At 37.2% G+C, this 19,415-nt stretch overlaps 1 protein-coding gene across 10 annotated transcripts in view; it reads right to left on the reverse strand.

Moving 5' to 3' along the window:
- Positions 1-1,244: 1,244 nt before the first annotated feature.
- The window catches only part of RALGPS2 (Ral GEF with PH domain and SH3 binding motif 2), a 130,787-nt gene continuing 112,616 nt past the window's right edge, over positions 1,245-19,415 (reverse strand). For 6 of the 10 annotated variants that reach the window (XM_036342246.1, XM_036342237.1, XM_036342239.1 and 3 more), the window contains 8 exons: positions 19,110-19,261; positions 18,146-18,200; positions 15,008-15,085; positions 13,332-13,437; positions 11,570-11,662; positions 10,608-10,713; positions 8,485-8,576; positions 7,861-7,952 (listed from right to left, as the gene is read on the reverse strand). In XM_036342246.1, coding sequence (XP_036198139.1) covers positions 7,878-7,952; positions 8,485-8,576; positions 10,608-10,713; positions 11,570-11,662; positions 13,332-13,437; positions 15,008-15,085; positions 18,146-18,200; positions 19,110-19,261 — 757 coding nt within the window. In that variant the 3' untranslated portion in view covers positions 7,861-7,877. Of the gene's footprint in view, positions 6,865-7,795; positions 7,817-7,860; positions 7,953-8,484; positions 8,577-10,607; positions 10,714-11,569; positions 11,663-13,331; positions 13,438-15,007; positions 15,086-18,145; positions 18,201-19,109; positions 19,262-19,415 lie in introns of those variants that run through there. The other 4 variants (XM_036342242.1, XM_036342243.1, XM_036342247.1 and 1 more) reach the window with 4 other exon arrangements.

Below are 19,415 nucleotides of genomic sequence, written 5' to 3' on the forward strand. Positions count from 1 at the left end.
TGAGCCACCTGGCTAGGGCTCCCCACCAAATTCTTATGTAACTGGTCTGGTGTGCAGCCTGGACATTGGGATTTTTAAAAGTTCTCTGGATGACGCTAAATTGCAGCCAAGACTGTGAACCACTGATGTAAATAAATGTGGAGACAATTATACTGTAAATGATTAAGCAGAAATGAAGAAAATGAGACACACATACTGACAAAAATGAAAAGTTCTCTTTACTGCTTCAAAATACACAGCTCACTGTTCTGAAACACTGTCGCATTTGCTATGTTCCCTTAGCTGCCCTTTTCCCTTTTCTGTGAGTTCAGATAGAGAGGGTTGGTAAAACAAGCTTGAACGGTAAGAGAGAGCCTCCAATCACCCTCATGCAGGAGGAGAAGGGGCCCCCTTGAAAGTCCCCTTAATGCATAAGGCCCTGCCACCACCAGCCAGCTCTCAGGACAAAGGGCATCGTGGGCTATTTTAGCCAAAGTGAAAATGGAACAGGAGCCACTTCTTAACGAAGGGAAAACACGAAACCTTTAGGAGGGGAATCAGTTTTAATTTAGTAAAACTAAGGACTCTCACATAGCATTTTTGTGACCCAAGAGCAGTAAATGACATAGAATTGGCACCAGACACAGACCTCCTTAGATGGATCGTGGAACCAAAGGTCTCAATTCAAATTGCACCAGGCCATACTCTGGACTTTTTCTGAGGTTGTCTGTCCCAAAGATCCAGGGAGATATAACCACACTCAAAAGTGTAACTGTTTCTCTCTCTCCAAGTAGAATTCTAGCCCAAGTGTCATTTAGGGCGCATAAGGTCATCAACCTTGTGGTTGGTAAGGGTTCATTGGTTGTCTTCATTGTGTAAGATAGAAGAAGCTCACAGTGAATCTCCAGGCTTTTCTTCCACACCTCGCGAGCTGCGGTTTGCCGACCACTGCCCTAGCCGGTGACTTATAGGAGACTCAACACAGGTATTTTTGTACTTCTTCCAATTGAAAGCTCCATGGGGTGCCTGGCCAGCATGGCTCAGTGATTGAGCATCTACCTATGAGCCAGGAGGTCAGGGTTTGATTCCCGGACAGGGCACATGCTGGGTTGTGGGCTCAATCCCCAGTAGGGGGTGTGCAGGAGGCAGCCGATCTCTCATGGATGTTTCTCTCTCTCCCTTCCTCTCTCTGAAATCAATAACAAACAAAAAAAAGTGAAGGATAAAAATGTAAGTATGGTAATAAATTATCCCCACACAACCTATATTTTTAAGTAATTTATTTCAATAGAAATATTTCAGAAAACTGTACTTAAATTCATTTTCAAGTCAGCATATGCAAACACACCGAAGATCTCACACTCACATTTGCATATTGAACAGAAACAAAAAGTGAGGGAGGAACCAAGCTGCACATCACTCAAGGAGGTCATAGTGCAGCCGAGTGCTTCGTCATGAGTACTCAAGCTCACTGGGGCAAAGGGTAAAAATGGCTTGTGTTTTCCTGCATATAATCATCACAGGGTACTTATCCCCACAGATGTTTACCTCCTACAGAGAACACTGTGGATGGGTCCCCCCACCACTCACCCACACTTCAGTAGCCTGTACAACAATGAATTTGTCAACAACCAACGTGTAGAAACTGTTGAGAGCCTGGTGACTTCTTATCGGCTATGCTGTCGGACCTAAGTCAATAGTTACTGGACTATCTTTGTGAATAGATCTAATACACAATATCTTCAGGGGAAACTTAGTATTTCTGACCTAGTATCTAAAGCATGGCTAATATTTATGAAATTTTCTATTTAAAAAACCAGTTTAATCTCAAAGCACTCTAATTATGTATTCTTCGAATCTCATCACTACTTTGCAGCCCAAATGACCAGATCAAAATTTAAATTCTGCTAATTACTCACCCTCAAGGACCAGTGAGTTAACCCTTCATGTGGCTTTAAAGACCATGTCTACTTGCCTACTTTGGAACAGACGAGCCCTTTCATATTTGTGAAAATAGCATCTTGACTCAGTTGAACAACAGTAGTAGTTCCACATCTTGTAATAATCATAGAGGAGAAAAGTGTTTCCAAGCTTTGCTTTTCCTGGGAAATTTCCTTTAGTCTCTTAACTTCCCTTTAATTTATATACTGGAGTTGTTTTCACTTTCCCATCATGATGTTTTCAAGTGAACAATAACTGGTAGGTTAAGTGGCTGCTTGTTTGTTCTGAGTCTTATTTAAATATAAGAATGAACCAAACGAAATTTCATTTCTGACCAAATGGATTCTCATCACAAGACTTCAATAGCTTTCATAAAACCCGAACACATCTTTCTGGCTGCATCATATTCTTTTAGAGATTTCCTGAAAGGCCTTATAATTAAGTATATGCTCATAGCAACTACAACAACAACCAAAAACATCAACACAAAATAAACATAAACTCCGTGACGGGTAAGAGTGCTCATCCAAAGAGCGACGTGGGTGGATTTATTTTTAATCTCCTGCCCGGACGGAGAGGAGCAGGAAGGAAGCTTGTCTAAAAAGACTCAAAACCAAGGAGGGCTGCAACAATTACCTAGGAATATCTATACAGACTTTCTTAGACTGGATGCGAGACAGAGTGAGCTGGTGGAGAGAGGGGTAGATAGCACTCCTGAAATAAAGGAGTAAGAGGGGTAGATAGCACTCCTGAAATAAAGGAGTAAGAGGACCCATGATTATTGTCATACTCCATGCCTATAATTGGTCTTCAAATTGATAAGGCACTGACCAAATTTTCCCCACACTATGACTTGAGATACCGTGTAATGAAACTGCTTTCAATAAGCTTAAGAGTTTGAACACAGAGATCTCTTTCATTAGAATTTTCTAAGTAGAAAAAAAAAGTCACTTTAGACACAAGCCATTTTTCGGGGAGCAAAGCAAAAAATACTTGAATCATTTTGAAAAGGCTGACTTCACATGAAAAACAATTATCATCAATGTGATTAAGTAACTGTTCATATCTGAAAGCTTAGAAAAAATCAGACTACCACTCTGGCTGTAAAATCTTTGAAAGAAAAAACTACAAAAGAAGAGAAAAAATAAAAGCAAACCTCAAAAGATCACGAAATCAGGCAAACCTCACCATCTGTTCATGCATCAGCAGCGCTAATACTGTTCCACCGAGACACGGGCGAATGGATCTTCATTTCCAAAAAGGGATCCAATTATTTTGAAAGCCTTTGAAGCAGAGGATTTCTGTTATGAAAGGTTATCTTCTGTTGAGCAACACTGTACCCCTTGTTTGCAGAAGATAACGTGGCAGTTTAAAAACTGGTTGTGAAGGAATGTGCCTCAAAAAACAGGAAGCATGTCAACAGTGGATATCTTCTTTACAAAAGTAGATGGATTAAATGTTTTGATTCCCAGAATTAATATGATGCCTTACAGTTTTGTTTTCAGTAGCAAAGACATACAGCTTACAGATTTAACCTAAAAAATGGGGGGTGGTGTGGGGTGGGGAGAAAAAAGACCTCTGCTCAAGTAATTTGCCAGGTAAATTTTAGTTATCCCAACAGATCAACAGACCAGCCTGCCCATAGAGGGCCCCTGTTTCAACTAATCTACAGAGTGTGTACACTATACACTGTAAACATTTTCTCCTTCCATAACAATAATGCTCCTTGGTCTCTTTTATAAACCTTCTAGTAGAGGAATAAAGCTACTTATAAAAACTTTGCCGCTATAAACACTGTAACTCTTGGTGCACAGAAAGACTGAATACCAGAACAGTCCACACAGAAGGTAGTGCAATAGTCTATGCATTTCCATACAGGAAAAACATTTGTCATCGAAGCACAGGCCTAGGAGAAAAAACATTCAAACTCAAACTGTTTGGATCCCTTTTTGTAATGTTTACACAAATGACATTTACATAGTGAAGAAAATGAAATAGGAAGGTGTGTTTGATCAATTCTCTTTCAATTCTTACATTTTGGAGATTACAGTAAAAAAATAATAACTGTGAAAAAATAAGCAGAGCTCAAACACACGGGGGCATGAAACCAAAAATAGTGCTCATTGTGCAGTTATTTTTATAGTTATATTTTAAAAACTGGTATGTTACCTCTATGTGAAAAATAAGCTTCTGTTCAAATAAACTGTTACATGCGATGTGTCTGAATTGTATTCTGGCCAATATTATATTCTACTATCCTGGGCCATATAATATGCCAACCATTATGCGTATCATAAACTAGCTTAAATTTAAATTATTGTTTCTATGAGCTCTTCTTGGCTTGGAGAGAAACAGATGAACTTAATATTGATGGAAATTTCAAGCTTCTGGGTCACGAATTTACTAATTTATAAAGGGAAATAAATTAATCATCCCACTAATAAACTACCTAAATATTTAACATATTTTGGAGACATATTTTCTTTGCATGAATTATTATCAGATATCATTTGGTGAATTGCAGATAAAACATTCACCTACACTAGTTTAATCCACTGGTTTCCATTAGCTTCAAATGCTACAATAACCTCAAAAAGCAATGACTAATCTTTTGAAAGGACAAATTTGAAGACAAAAAAACAATGGCAACTTCTATGCACAGTTATGTTAAGAGCTTCAGGCAAAAGGACTGTTTACCAAATTGAACACTATTCTTCGTCTGTGCAGGCATTCATTCATGTTTAGAGCTGAAAACACATCTTCCAGTTTAGCTCCCTCTTTGGCAAAACATCAGGCTCTGACTTCCAGGTGCCTACCTCCACAGACGTGGTTCCCCTATGACATATCTACCGTAGCTTATTTACAACAAACAAAACAAAGCAATAATAAAAAAAAATCCACAGGGTTCTCATCCATAGTATTTTTTAAAAAGCACGTACACTATTAAAAACATTTCTTTCTGAAGAGAAATAAACAAAATAAGAAATTTAAAAAAATGCAAAATAAAAGTCAGATGTGCAAGGTCTACACGGTAATACTGCTGGCTCCGCAGGAGGGGTCCCTCCATGTACCCAACGTGGGTCAAGCTCGGGAGGTCGTTAATTTAAACATCACTCAGCACAGGCAACACTGTCCTCTCCAGCCTGTGTCACTTTCCACAAAACCAGAAACGACGGCCTTTCTAACTCTGCCATAAGAGAAAAATATCTGCACTCTTACTATCCCTTGGAAACAGAGCTAAATGGAAAAATGCATGGCTCAGAAAAAGCTCTTCTGCTTCCTTTTGGATAGATTTTCTTTTTATTTTTTTTTAGCTAATTAGTCTGTGGGCAATATTTTCTATTGATGTTTCATAGATTCAAGAATGAAATACTTATGATAAAAAAGTACAATGTTTTCTAAGAATACAAATGCAAACAATTTTACGTAAGGCCCAAAGTAACAGAGCCTGGTAGGAGGTATCAGACAGAAGGCGTTCTTACTCTGGGCCAGTGCTAAAACCTATGATGCCTCATGAATTTATAACATCCAACATAGCCTTTGTTCAAATGCCATTTTTTGTTAAAACTCTAAGGTATCTTATCTTCAATCTTATTATTATTTTTTTAGTGATTCAACATTTTGGATATTAAATGCATTACTGCATAGACGAGCCCTCATGAAACTACTTGGTCAACTACTGATTTCATAGCAAGTTTTCAGGAAAATGTTTTGCAATAAAGAAAAGTTGTATAAGGAGAGTTTTGATACTTTAAATTCTCAGAATCTCAACCTCTTACCTTTTCCCCTCTTAAAATTATTTTGTATAAAATGAACACATACATATATGGAATCTCTTTTAAACAAATGTGACCCTGAATCTCATATTGAACAAATATAATGAAAATGAATTTTAAAAAAACCTGGCATTGTGCACAATAAACAAGGTAAAGGAAAACATCAATTTATCTCCTTGGTGATAAAAATCACCTGTGACTGGTAGAAGAGCGAATCCAACTAAATTGAAAAAAGTAATGACTGTAAAATCTCAAGGAAGTTTAGGTTGGGATGCAATCCCTACTACGCAGATCTGTGGCCCAACAATGAATTCATATAGAGGCTGACCTTAAACGCAGTTAAAAACAACCATGTTTTCTGGAGCCTATGTGAAAAGTGTCTGGCAGGTGAACACTCGGCCTTTATACCCCTGCAGGAAGTCGTGTTCCCCATACAGTACTAAATCTCAGAAGTTTAGTGTTTAAAAATATCTTTCCTCATCCAAAACCAAACAAAATCCCTCCCAAAGTCCCAAACAAAGTCCCAACAACTCACATTACAACATTTCTAGTTCCTCGTGCTATGAGAGCATGAGGCGGCAGGCGAACGGAGGCCAAACACACTTTCGGGGAGGCTGCTGGAAGAATGCTGCTTATCAGAAGATCTTTACACTTCGGTTCAAAAACATTAATACCTTTATACCTTGGTTCAAAACCAGCTCCTCACGTAACCCATTAGAATGACGTTTTTCCTTTTTAAAGTGTATCTGAAAAAGGCGATTCCCCCCTCCAAAATTAACACAAAGTTAAAAGAAATGCAAATGAGCTACGATCTATTCCAAGCACAGCACCGCCAGGAGATCACACACACTATTTGGTGTTTGGTGTTGGTTTTCCTTGCGTTCTTTTAAGGCAGTGGTTTCCACAGGTCAGTTCAGAGATAAGAAGCGTGGTCCATGGCAGTTTGTTTTGCAACTGCAATTGGTTCTCTGGGAATGTCTCACTTCACTCCCTGGAATTAGTGCTTTTTTGGTTCAGAATCCGGAGGCAGAGAGGGAAGCTCGGCTCCCCTGGCACAGGACTGGTTTTCGCTGGCGCTGGTCCCCCAGGGCCTTGCTCCCACTGTGGAGCAACAATTCACCTCGTCTTTCTTAGGCTTTTACTCAAAAGTCATCAAGTTTGTAGGAACCTAAAAAATACAAGCATCACAAACATTTATTTTTATTAAAGTATTTTTCAATTACAATTGATGCTCAATATTTTATCAGTGTCAGGTGTACAACCCTGTGATGAGACATTTTACAACATATGAAGTGATCCCCCGATATTTCTGGTACTCACCTGGCACCATCCAGTTATTAGAGTATTATTGGCGATATTCCCTATAAGGTACTTTACGTCCCCATGACTACTATGCAACTACCAATTTGTACTTCTTAATCCCTTCACTGTTTTCACCCAGTTCCCTATTCCCCTTCCCCTCTGGCATATGTCAGTCTGTTCTCCCTATCAATGAGTCTGTTTCTGTTTTATTTGTTCTTTTGTTTTTTAGATTCCACATATAAGTGAAATCATGGTATTTGTCTTACCCTGTAGGCCCATTCACAAACTGACAGCATTTAAAAGTTGTCCTTCAAAGTACCTTTTTAATCTTTCCTTGTCATTTTAAGTGAGCCCAAATGTTAAAATCTTTCTGACCTAAAATATCTTTTTGAAAAAATTATATTGGGGTGACATTGGTTATTAAACCTATATAGGTTTCAAGTGTACAATTCTATATACATCATCTGTATATTGCATTGTGTTTACCACCCAAAGTGAAATCTTCTGTCACCATATATGTGAACCCCTTAATGTATCTTTTTTAAAAGGGTTTTTATTGATTTTTATATGAGAGTGAAACATCGATGTTATGTTTATGTCTGTTCAACCAACTGGTGACTCAACTTTATTTATTTATTAAAGTACATATTATTGATTTCAGCGAGAAGGGAGAGGGAGATAGAAACATCAGTGATGAGTGAGAATCATTGATTGGTTGCCTCCTGCATGCCCCCTACTGGGGATCGAACCTGAGACCCTTTAATTCGAAGGCCAACGTACTCTATCAAACCAGCTAGGGCTGTGACTCAACGTTAAACCTGTAGTAGGGATTGGGGAAAACAACACAATGAATTTATTCTCGTTGGCAGCTGAAAGCCTTTATTTCAGTAAAATAAAAACAAAAAGATCCAAATGGTTTTGGGTTTCACTGCAACCACAGAAACCCACATCAACCTGTTAGTAGAACAAATAAAGATGAATCAGAATATATTTTATTAATTTGAAGTGCCCCCTCTTTTTACCCCTCCAGAACTACATTCCCTTGCCTCTCACTATATTCTACCAGCCCGGCTACATACTCTTATTTTGAACAACTGAAGCTCATTGCAGCTTCAGGGTCTTCGCATGGGGCGGTTCCCGTGGCGGTTCCTTCTTATCATTCAGGCCAATGTCATCACTTAGGGAGACGTTTGCTGCTCTCTCCTATTTATTTAAAGTTGTCTCTACTCCCATCGCTCTGCATCACATAATTCTATTTTGTTTTCTTGTATAGTTTTCACTATTTGAAAGTTTATTTGTTCATTTGTTTATTGCCCATCTCTCTAAAATGTGAACTACACATCTTGTTGACTGCTGTCAACAAGAAAAAGAATAAGAATAAGAACATATTCCCCCACTCCATTCAGAAAATTAGTCTACTTCTCTTTAGAACTCTTAAACAAATGCCCAAGTTAGGGACTATTTGAGGATTAAGAGAAATGCTCACCTGTTGCTTGTTACTTTGGCAGGCAGCACTCAAATGCTTAAACCACAGCATTGCATTCATCCTATTGCCAGCTTGAAACTTGTATGAATTTCCTAAAATCATAAAAAACAAAGGGAAAATAATAAAAACTTAAGGACTCTGACATATAACAATTCTGCCAGCTACCAAACCAAACTAAAACAAGACTAGAGGTCTCCGTTTCAGAAGTCTATTTCTCCAACACCTGATTTTCCAGCACAAACAGTTCTCTCTGATACATTCACATGACGTCACTTATGCGGAAAGTAGCTGTTCTGCTGTCTGTGAATTGGAAGAGACGTAAATGTATTTCCTTAAGTGTTCGTTAGAGTAAATGATACCTAAATAAAATGGTTTGGCTTCTGTAGATTTGTATGTGTGGCTGAGTGTGCAGAGTATCGGTTCTCAATACTGCTTAGATGATCTATTAGCAATGTTAACGTGAGGTTTTTACGGGCCACAGTGCTTTAACACTAAGTGGCTAACACTCAGACATTAGCTATTTAATGTGAATAAGGATTAATTAGCTAACATCAGTATCAGCTACCTTTTTAGTTACATCTGTTAAAAATTATTATAGCTTTCTAGGCCTATTGAGGGCTCTCAGGGAAAATATAAGAAGGCACCCTTTTCTCTTAGAAAATTAGAAATTCATCTGTGTTGTGTATATTTAGTAAACCTTATGTTAACTCTAATTCAAGACTGATACATAATTTTTATATGGTCCTATGTACTAAGGTAATAAACTGAGAAAAGAATGAATTCATGTACTATATAGACTGCCTTAAGTTGAGCTTTACTCCCTTTTTTTCATTGACCTAAGTTCTTGTTATTTCCTAATTCTTACCAACTTCTACTTTCCTTTATAATTGCATTCCAGGGCCCAAGAGCCTAATCTACATTTAGACATTATACAACTTTTCTTTGCGATTTTAACATTCAAAGGACTTTTTCACTTTCAGAAGCAATGGTTTGCCTCCACCACATATTTAATTATTCCAATTAAAATACTGTTTTGCTTGCTCAACTGAGATGCAGACATCAGATTAATCTAAATAGAAAGCATTTCTATAATGAAGTTTGCCGCAATTATTATTTTTTCTGTGTTCAACATATTTTGCTTACATTTTTATTTGAAACACTTCATAATACTCTAAAAGCAGACTACCTGTTGATATGAAATACATTCTGAATAAACAGAGGTCAAACTATATAATGTACAGCCCATAAAAGGTAACGCTGCGTTTCCTTGCTGGCTTCCTGGGGTGCCATCAACAGCCAGAGGTGGTCTGAGGAGGAGCAGCAGTCATGCTGGGACCTGTTCTGACTGCCACCTGAGGTAGGACTAGCTGGCATGTGATTCTATAGCCACCCTCCAACATCTCTATTATATTTTTATGAGCAAAGTATTATAATTAAAATTATACTTCTTTGGAAAGTGCTGTAAGTCAAATAAGCAATTAATTTGATTAAAAGTAATGGAATAAAAATCATTTAAAGGAAAACCTCTGCCACATATAGAACTTAAGAATAACAATTTAATTCCGGGTACAAATGAAGGGGTACTATGTATATGGCAAACCACTGAGATTTTAAAGCAACAGTGAGCCATACATAGATTCTCAAATTCCCTCCCTCCCTCCCTCCCTCCCTCCCTCCCTCCCTCCCTCCCTCCCTCCCTCCATAAGCTTATTAAATAAGCATTTAATAAATATTGATCTCATTACTATATATTATGTGACAGAAATATTTCTCAAGAGATAAAACTATACACATCTTCCCCCAGTCAAGTATGAACCCAGTGAAACAGGCTTTGGTTACTATAAAGTTACCTATAAGCCCCGGTTACTCTAAAGCAGTGATGGCGAACCTTTTGAGCTCGGCGTGTCAGCATTTTGAAAAACCCTAACTTAACTCTGGTGCCGTGTCACATATAGAAATTTTTTGATCTTTGCAACCATAGTAAAACAAAGATTTATATTTTTGATATTTATTTTATATATTTAAATGCCATTTAACAAAGAAAAATCAACCAAAAAAATGAGTTCACGTGTCACCTCTGACACGCGTGTCATAGGTTCGCCATCACTGCTCTAAAGACTCACCTTTCTCAGAGTCAGTCAGCAGGAAGAGGTCAGGATGTTCCGGGTCATCAGCCATCATCACCATCCACCCTACCACAGACACATTCTTATTTGATGTTGATTTGAACTGAGAGATAGAAAGACAATGGTTATCTTGATGGCTCAGCCTCTGCAAAGTTTACGTGTCAGGGAGAGTATCTTCAGTTTCTCCCAGTGAGAGATGAGACCTGTGACTTCGTGCTGGTCAGGTGTGCTCAGGGCCTCTTACGACTAAATGCGGCCCCTGTGGAGACACTCACCTGCCTTCCAGATCTTTCTCAGCTTCAACTCTTTGTCAACACCTAATTGTCCCACCGTCCATTCCCAAAGAGCAGGACTGCTAGTGGAACGATAAGGTCATCCATGTTGTTTGGTCTGTTACTGTGCTCCCCCCTCCCCCCTTCCTTACAGGAAACACAGCTGCCTTTTAATACAGATGTTATCTTTCCCCCAGTTTATGGAGATATACTTGACTTAAAACATTGTGTAAGTTTAAGATGTACATTGTAATAGGGGTGCTCTCTTAAACTGAGTGTTATCAGACACTTCTTTATATCTAAATGATTAGACACACATTTGAACAAGAACTATATATATGCAAAAATATTCTTAGCATGTGTTTATTTTTCTAGTTTTTTTATATTTTTATTGATTTCAGAGGGGAAGGGAGAGGGAGAGAGGGCCACAGAAGCATCTACCATGAGAGAGAATCACCCACCGGCTGCCTCCTGCACACCCCCTACTGGGGATCAAGCCCGTAACCCAGGCATGTGCCCTTGACTGGAATGGAACCAGGACCCTTCAGTCTGCAGGCTGACACTCTATCCACTGAGTCGAACTGGCCAGGGCACTTTCTAGTTATTTTAAAGTTACACTTTAAAGATAAATCCCATTCATGAGAAGGCTGTGAAACAATGCTAACAATTTAGAGAAGAAATACTTACATGTTTTCTTTCTGTAGCTTTTAGAGACTTGGCAGTGTAGTAAAAAAGTTGTGTCCCACACAAAGCTGCCCAATATTTTGTCCAAGATGCTACCTGGAGAGGACAAACAATGAATACACGACGGAAATGCTGCCAACTCCTCAGTGCCATGGTCGTTAGCTCTGCTCTACTTCAGCCCCCTCCAGCTAACCTTAGAGCACAACTGAAATCTTTAACTCAAGCACTACTATCACTTCCACTTAATATACTGTACTAGTACTTGCATTCAGATAATTATCCATCCCATCAAGAATCCTGTCACTTTTTCATATTGTCTAGTATTGCCATGACCTTCCCATCCCATGTCCCCCTTCTCCTTTCTTCATGTTCTGTCTGTATTACATGGGTCTGCACTATACCCATTCCCTTCCAAATTCTTTAATCTCACTGCTTGCTCTCCTGACATAATCTTAACCCTAGTTAATCTAACCATCTTTTCTTCCCCAGCAACACTTTCTCATGGATCATCCATCTCACCAGGCCCATACTTCAAATACTATCTATATGCTAATGACTCTCAAATCTCCATCTCTGGCCATCACCTCCTCTACTCAACTTCTGAATTGTACTTTTTAAAGAGCCAAACTGACGTCTCCACTTGCAGCCCCAGCTTCTCTCTGACTTCATCTCTTCCACCTACTGCCCGCTCAACGCTTCAACTACACAGGTCACCATGTCTCCTGAACTCAAGGTCTTCTCATGGCTAACTCACCTTCCTCACTCAGACCTCGGTTCAAATGCCTCCTGTGGTGACAACTCTCCTGACGCCATCACTGTCCATCCCATCTCCTCACTTTAAGGGCTATTTCTCCCACTGGAACGCCATCTCCATGAGGCAGGCGCTTGCTCACTGCTCTATTTCTGGCATCTGGCACACGTTAGTTGTGGTAAGGCCTCAGCTGCTATGCTATTCTTCGTTCACTAGCTAGCTGGTCTTGTGTAGCCTCTGGATTATAACGTAAGCAGCAAAAATCAGATTGCTTAGGTGCAAGAAGCCCTCTTCATCTTCAAAAACGTTAAGTGCAGATATACATCAAAGTTTATTCCAAACTAGATGTAATGTTATTTGAGAAAAGAAAACAAATCTTTCTTTAATCATCAAACTACTGTGCTGCTGTTGGGGAAAAACTACTTCTGAGTTACATGTGAAAATCTTTGTTCCACCAAACTTTTTTTTTTTTTTTAAACATAATTATGGTTTGGAAGACATTTAATATCTGGGGTTATTTCACGTGGGAAACAAACCTGCATTACTGAGTTCAACAACTAAGAACCAACAACAACAACAAAACTGACTGAATTCCATTTTAGGGTTAACTTTCTTTTCTCTATTTTTCCTGAACTTATTACTAAAATACTTCTGTACAGTATGTACTTCAAGGCTCTCTGAGAAGCAGTTTTGAACAAGAGCTATATTAGAGGGCAGAGAAGTAAAGGCATGCTTTAAACTCCCCACATGTAGGATTCAACTGAAATCTAAATTAAGAAACATGGGGGGGCGGAGATAGGGGTGGAGGAGGCCAGTGGGGGGGTGGGAAAGGGGGACATCTGTAATACTTTAAACAATAAAGACAAGTTAAAAACAAACATGGAGAGGCATATGTGTACCTTAAATCACTTCAAGTGAACTATGTATGTCATTTTATTTCAATTATCTTCATATTTCTTAGGGTCCTGTACATTTATATATTTTTAGAAGTGTTAAAATATGATAAAATCTTACTGTAGGCTTTTTGCCTTCCTTTAACAAAGTTTTTCTCTTGAGAACACCTTGAATAGTAACAGCTCCTGGATATAAATGTACTGCCAAATCTTCTGATTCTGCAGAACTATAATAATGAAACGAAAAAAACAAAACAAAAAAAAAAACAGGTAAGAAAGCTTTTGTGTATAGTAGTTATCAAATAGGTACTTAAATGAAATGTAATTATTCTTTTATTTCAAAACTTTGTTACTTTATTCAGAATGAGAAGACACTGACAATTATAAAGGTCTACTGATCTGAAATTTATAAGCTGTTACAAAAGTTAATCTGGAAGTTATTCAAGTCAGCAGATGGTTAAAAACACACACTTTATTATATATTTGAACAAGTATAATTTAGAAAGAATAGGGTAATTTAATTTAGTAAAGATCAAATCAATTTAAGACTTTGCTTCTTCTTAACATGCCACACTGCATCACTGCTGTAAACTTTACCCCCATTAGAAACCTTAAGTCCTGGTAGGAAAGATGAGGATTCTATTTGTTAAAAGTATTTAAGCATGTAAAACTCAAAAATAATAAAAGCTCAAAAAAAGAAAAAAGAAACACACACACATTTAATTCCAAATAGTTGAAAGTAGTAAAAAGCAATAGAAACATATGTTTTTAAATTGGCTTTCTGCAATCAAGTTTAATTACATTTAAATGCTTCTAATGCATAAATATTTGATTATAGCCTAACTCCCAAACCCAAGATTTCCTTTCCATATATCTTAAGAAAACCATTAAAAATAACCAAACATTTAAATATGCCTCCCCAACTGACTCAAGTTCCTATATTTAAAACAAGAGTAATTTTCATAGTAAAAATCTGGCATTCTCTGGTGATGTGATTTGAGTGACAAAATTCCTGTAACAGTGATGAAAACTAAAGTTTGCCAATTTATTCCTTTATGATTATTTAGGTGTCTTCAAAGTGACTTAAACGCCTAGAAACTATCAGAAATTTCAGGCTAGAGCTATTTATATTCAGGGAGGTATATAAGAGGAGATTAGACACCATCAAAATGACACAGGTTCACTTGTAAACTTGGCTATTTTGTTGTATTATCCATTTGTTGATTACCCATTACCACTAACCTACAGTCCCCAATCAAGGCGCATTACTCTTATTTTCTTCTGCAGCTAATACAGGGCAGAAAGCGGACTCAGTTTAACTAGATGAACAATGGAATGAACATGCATTTAAATACACAAGTATTATTTAATGAGACAGACTCGTCTAAATTTAGCACTTGCAGTTTATTAAAAAAAGTTCTTTCAAAAGGCAAATCTGACTAGCAAAGTAAATTCTTTGATTTTAGCATTTGAATAAGGCTACAAGTGGATTTTTGTATTGCTCATCCAATAACTTAACAGTGTTAGAAAGACCTGTGCAGTTAAAAAGCTACCAACTTGGAATTATTTTTAAAACGTGACATAAAGATGCAAGTTTTAGCAATTAACTTTGTGGATCAGAAAGAATAATTCAAATTAATCTCTAGATTAAATCTTGGAAACTTTCCTAGGCATTTTTTTCAGTCTTTGAATCAATTAGTTGAGAAAGAACAGAAATGATGTGAGACCACACCCATGTAAGCCAATCACCAACACCAGAGGGGAGTTCTGTGGCCCCTGAATGCAGGGGAATTGTACCTGCTGGCCTTCATGTGGCTTCGATAGCCATTTCGTGCCACTCGTGTCATCGGGCCGAGAGAATGGTACAATCTGTTCCTGTTGGATTCCATTATAAATTGTATATATTACATATACTTTAATTCACACAAACATCATCAGTACCTAGAACAGCATAATAATTTTTGTGTAATAAAGCTTTCTAAATCTTGCAAAAGGTTAGTCTGTGATTGTTTCTGATCCTTTTTAAAAGCATGCAGCATCGATTTAAAAAACTTGTTTCTTTTACTATTGATGCTAGAATTAATATAGCTGCTTAGAAAACATCATACATTTATATATACATTCACTTCACAAATGTGCTAAAATAATTAAAGAGCAATTTATAACCAGGTACTACCAAAACTGAAAAATACTCCAAAAATACTTTTGTTTCTAGTCTAGTGCTTGGATTCCAGTTTAAATATGACACCTGGATTCATATAAATAATTCATTTTTATTATATGTCCCTATGAAGACACCTAAAAGCAATGTGGCCAGTAAACTTAAAAAATTAATGTTGCCAAAACACCTTATCTTCCTTCCTACCCTTTGTGTTAAATCCAAGAAAACGAATAAGAGAGACAAACTGAGTAATAAATAAAGGCATTATTTTCCTTCCATGTCAACTGAAATAAATGATAAAGCCAGTAAGTGATAACAATGGTATGAATTAATATTTACCCAAAATGGCGTATAATACTTAACAAAAGAAAATAAACACACACATAGACACTGATACTTCTTTGCCTGGGAAAAGCCAAAAGTTGATAAATGATATTTAAAACAAAAAGCATTATTTTAGCAACTGAAGCAGCAACCTATTTGATGTCTCTCTAGGAAGTAAGAACAGTAAATGGCATGTTTAACATTCAGAGTACTACTTTTAAGTTCATTATCTATAGGTAGTATTTTAAATCTTAGTTCTTTATTCATTTATGATTATTTCATGTCTGAGTCTTCTGGGCAGCTTCAATTTGCTCTCAAAATGTTTCAAGAGCCACTGATTTAAACTTGGCATGAGTATAGCACAGGGGTGGGCAAACTTTTTGACTCGAGGGCCACAATGGGTTCTTAAACTGGACCGGAGGGCCGGAACAAAAGCATGGATGGAGTGTTTGTGTGAACTAATATAAATTCAAAGTAAACACCATTACATAAAAGGGTACGGTCTTTTTTTTTTTTTTTAGTTTTATTCATTTCAAACAGGCTGGATCTGGCCCGCGGGCCATAGTTTGCCCACGGCTGGTATAGCAGATTTTTTTTTTGCTGCAAATGTCTGCAAAGCAAAACATTTGTCATAAAAAAAGAATTGTTCTGAGATGTGAAGGTAACACCATTAAATACTATCTTTGAAAATAACCTGCAGGGATGAGAACAAGTTACCCACACCACTCTGGTTACTCACTAATATCTCAAGCAATCTGAGAAACAATTTTCTTCATCAATATTTTTTATCTAAAGATTACAACACACTCTATAACCAACATGATGGTATTATGCTCTTTCTAGAGGGAAAGAACTAAGTCAATTTGTATATATAGCATGTGCTAGAGGCAACTCTTGTGTTTTTCCCATTTCAGGCAAACTCAAATAAAGAGATAGAAAGTAAAAGTTGGAAGAAAAATAATATGCAAAAACAAACTGCTAAGAACCCCCCAAAACAAAACAAACAAAACTTGGGAACACTGATAGTGTAGAAAGGCTTAGGAATACTTTAATATATTGGGTTTCCAAGTAAAATCTTAATCATATAATGGTGAGAATTCTTTATAAAGTGTCATCAAGAATGACGTTGTAATTTTCCAATTAAACAACAAAATTCAAATGTAGTTTAATTTTAAGTATGTATTTAGTATAATTGTTTTCTATTAAAAGTCACTGATACGAAGTTAGATAACTAAATATTTCAATTCTATCAATTTTAATATGACATTCAAAATTCAATCTAAATGATACTCTCGCTTAGAAACATAGCTTGCTTAGTATATATAATAAATTACAATTACTTCGGTCAAGAGTCAAGTGCCGTATAAGTATGAAAATGGCAGGAATGAAATGGTCAGAGACAACATAAAAGCCCTAATGAACATTTAATATGTAACATGTATTTGCACTGTTTGGCTACATTTTTAAGGTCATCTTATTTGGAAGTTCAATATAACATGACGTTTGCTGCAGGTCAGTGACGGCTTTTATAGCTTAAAGCAAAAGGAAAGGAGAATGCACGCTTAGTATCTCTCTATATAAAAGCCTAAGCGACCCTTACGACCACTGACTGGTTCACCAGTCGCTATGACACACAATGACCACCAGGGGGCAGATGCTCAACGCAGGAGCTGCCCCCCCTGGTGGTCAGTGTGTTTACATAGCGGGAGTGCGCTCAGCCAGAAGCTGGACTCATGGTTGGCAAGTGCAGCTGCGGCCACGGGAGCCTTTCCGGCTGCCTGCCGCTTCAGCACTGCTACTTCCCTTGGGGGATGTTGGACTGCTGGCTTCACCTGATCCCATAACAGGCAGTCTTACATCACCCGAGGGATCTGGATTGCGAGAGGGCACAGCCCAGGCTGAGGGACCCCACCCGTGCACGAATCTGTGCACCGGGCCTCTAGTTTCAGTATAAAACTGCGTCCTCTGTGCAAACTTAGTGACAATTTAAATTCAAACTTTAAACTGCTTTGCTTACAGTTTAATTTAAAATTTACTAAGTCATTTTGCCCTTGACAAAGCAGCAGAGAAGGAAGTTGATCATTCTACTGAATGTCTTAAATTACTTAAATCACCCAGGATTTTAGAAAATAATTTTACTTTTCAACACATAAATAGATACATTGACCATGATTATTTTTTTAAAATTATAATTTTAAATGTGCTAAAATTTATATACATGTGTTAAGCCACCAAATAAACATGTATTTATTAGGTAAGATTCAATTCCAGACTTAAATATCAACTTCTAATTTTTGTCACCAGCAGGAAGTTCAAATAGTCCCTTAGAGTATGTAATAAATATTATCTCTTAAATATCATATTGTCATAGGTGAACTATATTATTCATATACTTTCAGACAGACCAAAAAACAAAAACTCAGAGCAGTTCAAATGGACAATTTTCTTACCTTTCAAAAGCAGGCCATGAGGTCTCTTCACTTAGTTCAGAACCATCACTGCTACCTAAAATTACAAGTTATTCTATTTTTTAAACATCAGAATTTCAGTTTGAGTTTTTTAATTTTAAAAAGTTTCTCTAGCTGTGCTTCGCCCACATATTAATTCTTCATTCTAATATTATTGCTGCTAAATTTATTTTACAATATATTGGAATACAGTTGATAAGAAAATAAATTAACATAAAAATATTTTTGCATGTCTACTTATAACTCAAATTCATTCTGTTAGTAAACAAATTTCTTGTATGATCAGACAATGCATATAAGTACAACATTTTTCCTTACTAGGTCTGTCATAATATAAGACCAATATAATTATGAAATTCTTAGAGGTCGATGGCATTACTTTGAACCGGCGACCTCTCGGTGCATGGGACAACGCTCAACCAACTGAGCCCCACTAGCCAGGGCACCATCACGAATTATTAACTTCAATATTACTAATGAGATGAGCCTATGTCTAATAGCTACTTTGCTTTACTCAAATTTCCTGTACAGTAGGTCCTTGGGTTATGTCAGAAATCCGTTCCCACGGCGCAACGTAACGCGATTTTCGCCGTAAGGTGGAACCCACCTATATAAGCACCTACGTCACTCACATGGAGCACATACACAGAAGTAATGAAGTGAAACAGTAAAAAAAATTGAAAATATAACAATTCCTGACCTTTACTTGTGGTAAATAAATAATAAAAAACATAAAGCACTTATGTACATATGTTGAAATGACGGAACTTTTTTTTTTTTTTATAAATGGGAGATGGCGACATAACCACGAAACGATGTAAGTTGAGTCCAATGTAACCTGAGAACTGTCTGTATTTGTAGTAGGGATAATGATATTTTTCCGGCTGAATTTTGTTAAACACCACATTTTAAATAAGTTGGAACCCTCCAGAGAAATATTTCTCACCTATTGATATTCCACTAGACAGAGTTGAACTTTCAGCTTGACCTCGAGATGGTGCGTGGGGCTCCATGACGCTATCATCTAATAGATGCGTTGGCCCTGCATTTGGGAATGTCGCACTCTTAAACTCTGCTGTGTTCATTTTATGAATGAAACTGGAAAGAAAGAAAAATATTTCATTACTGTTACTAATTCAGGATATAAAAGATACTCCTATGTAAAGATCCAGGAAATACTAGTAAAAGATTTACCCACTGTCCTGAACTTCTGAACTCTCATACTAATGATAACACACAGATTTTATTTAGC

Source organism: Myotis myotis, unplaced genomic scaffold (genome assembly GCF_014108235.1).
Source record: "Myotis myotis isolate mMyoMyo1 unplaced genomic scaffold, mMyoMyo1.p scaffold_m19_p_18, whole genome shotgun sequence".
Lineage (NCBI taxonomy): Eukaryota > Metazoa > Chordata > Mammalia > Chiroptera > Vespertilionidae > Myotis > Myotis myotis.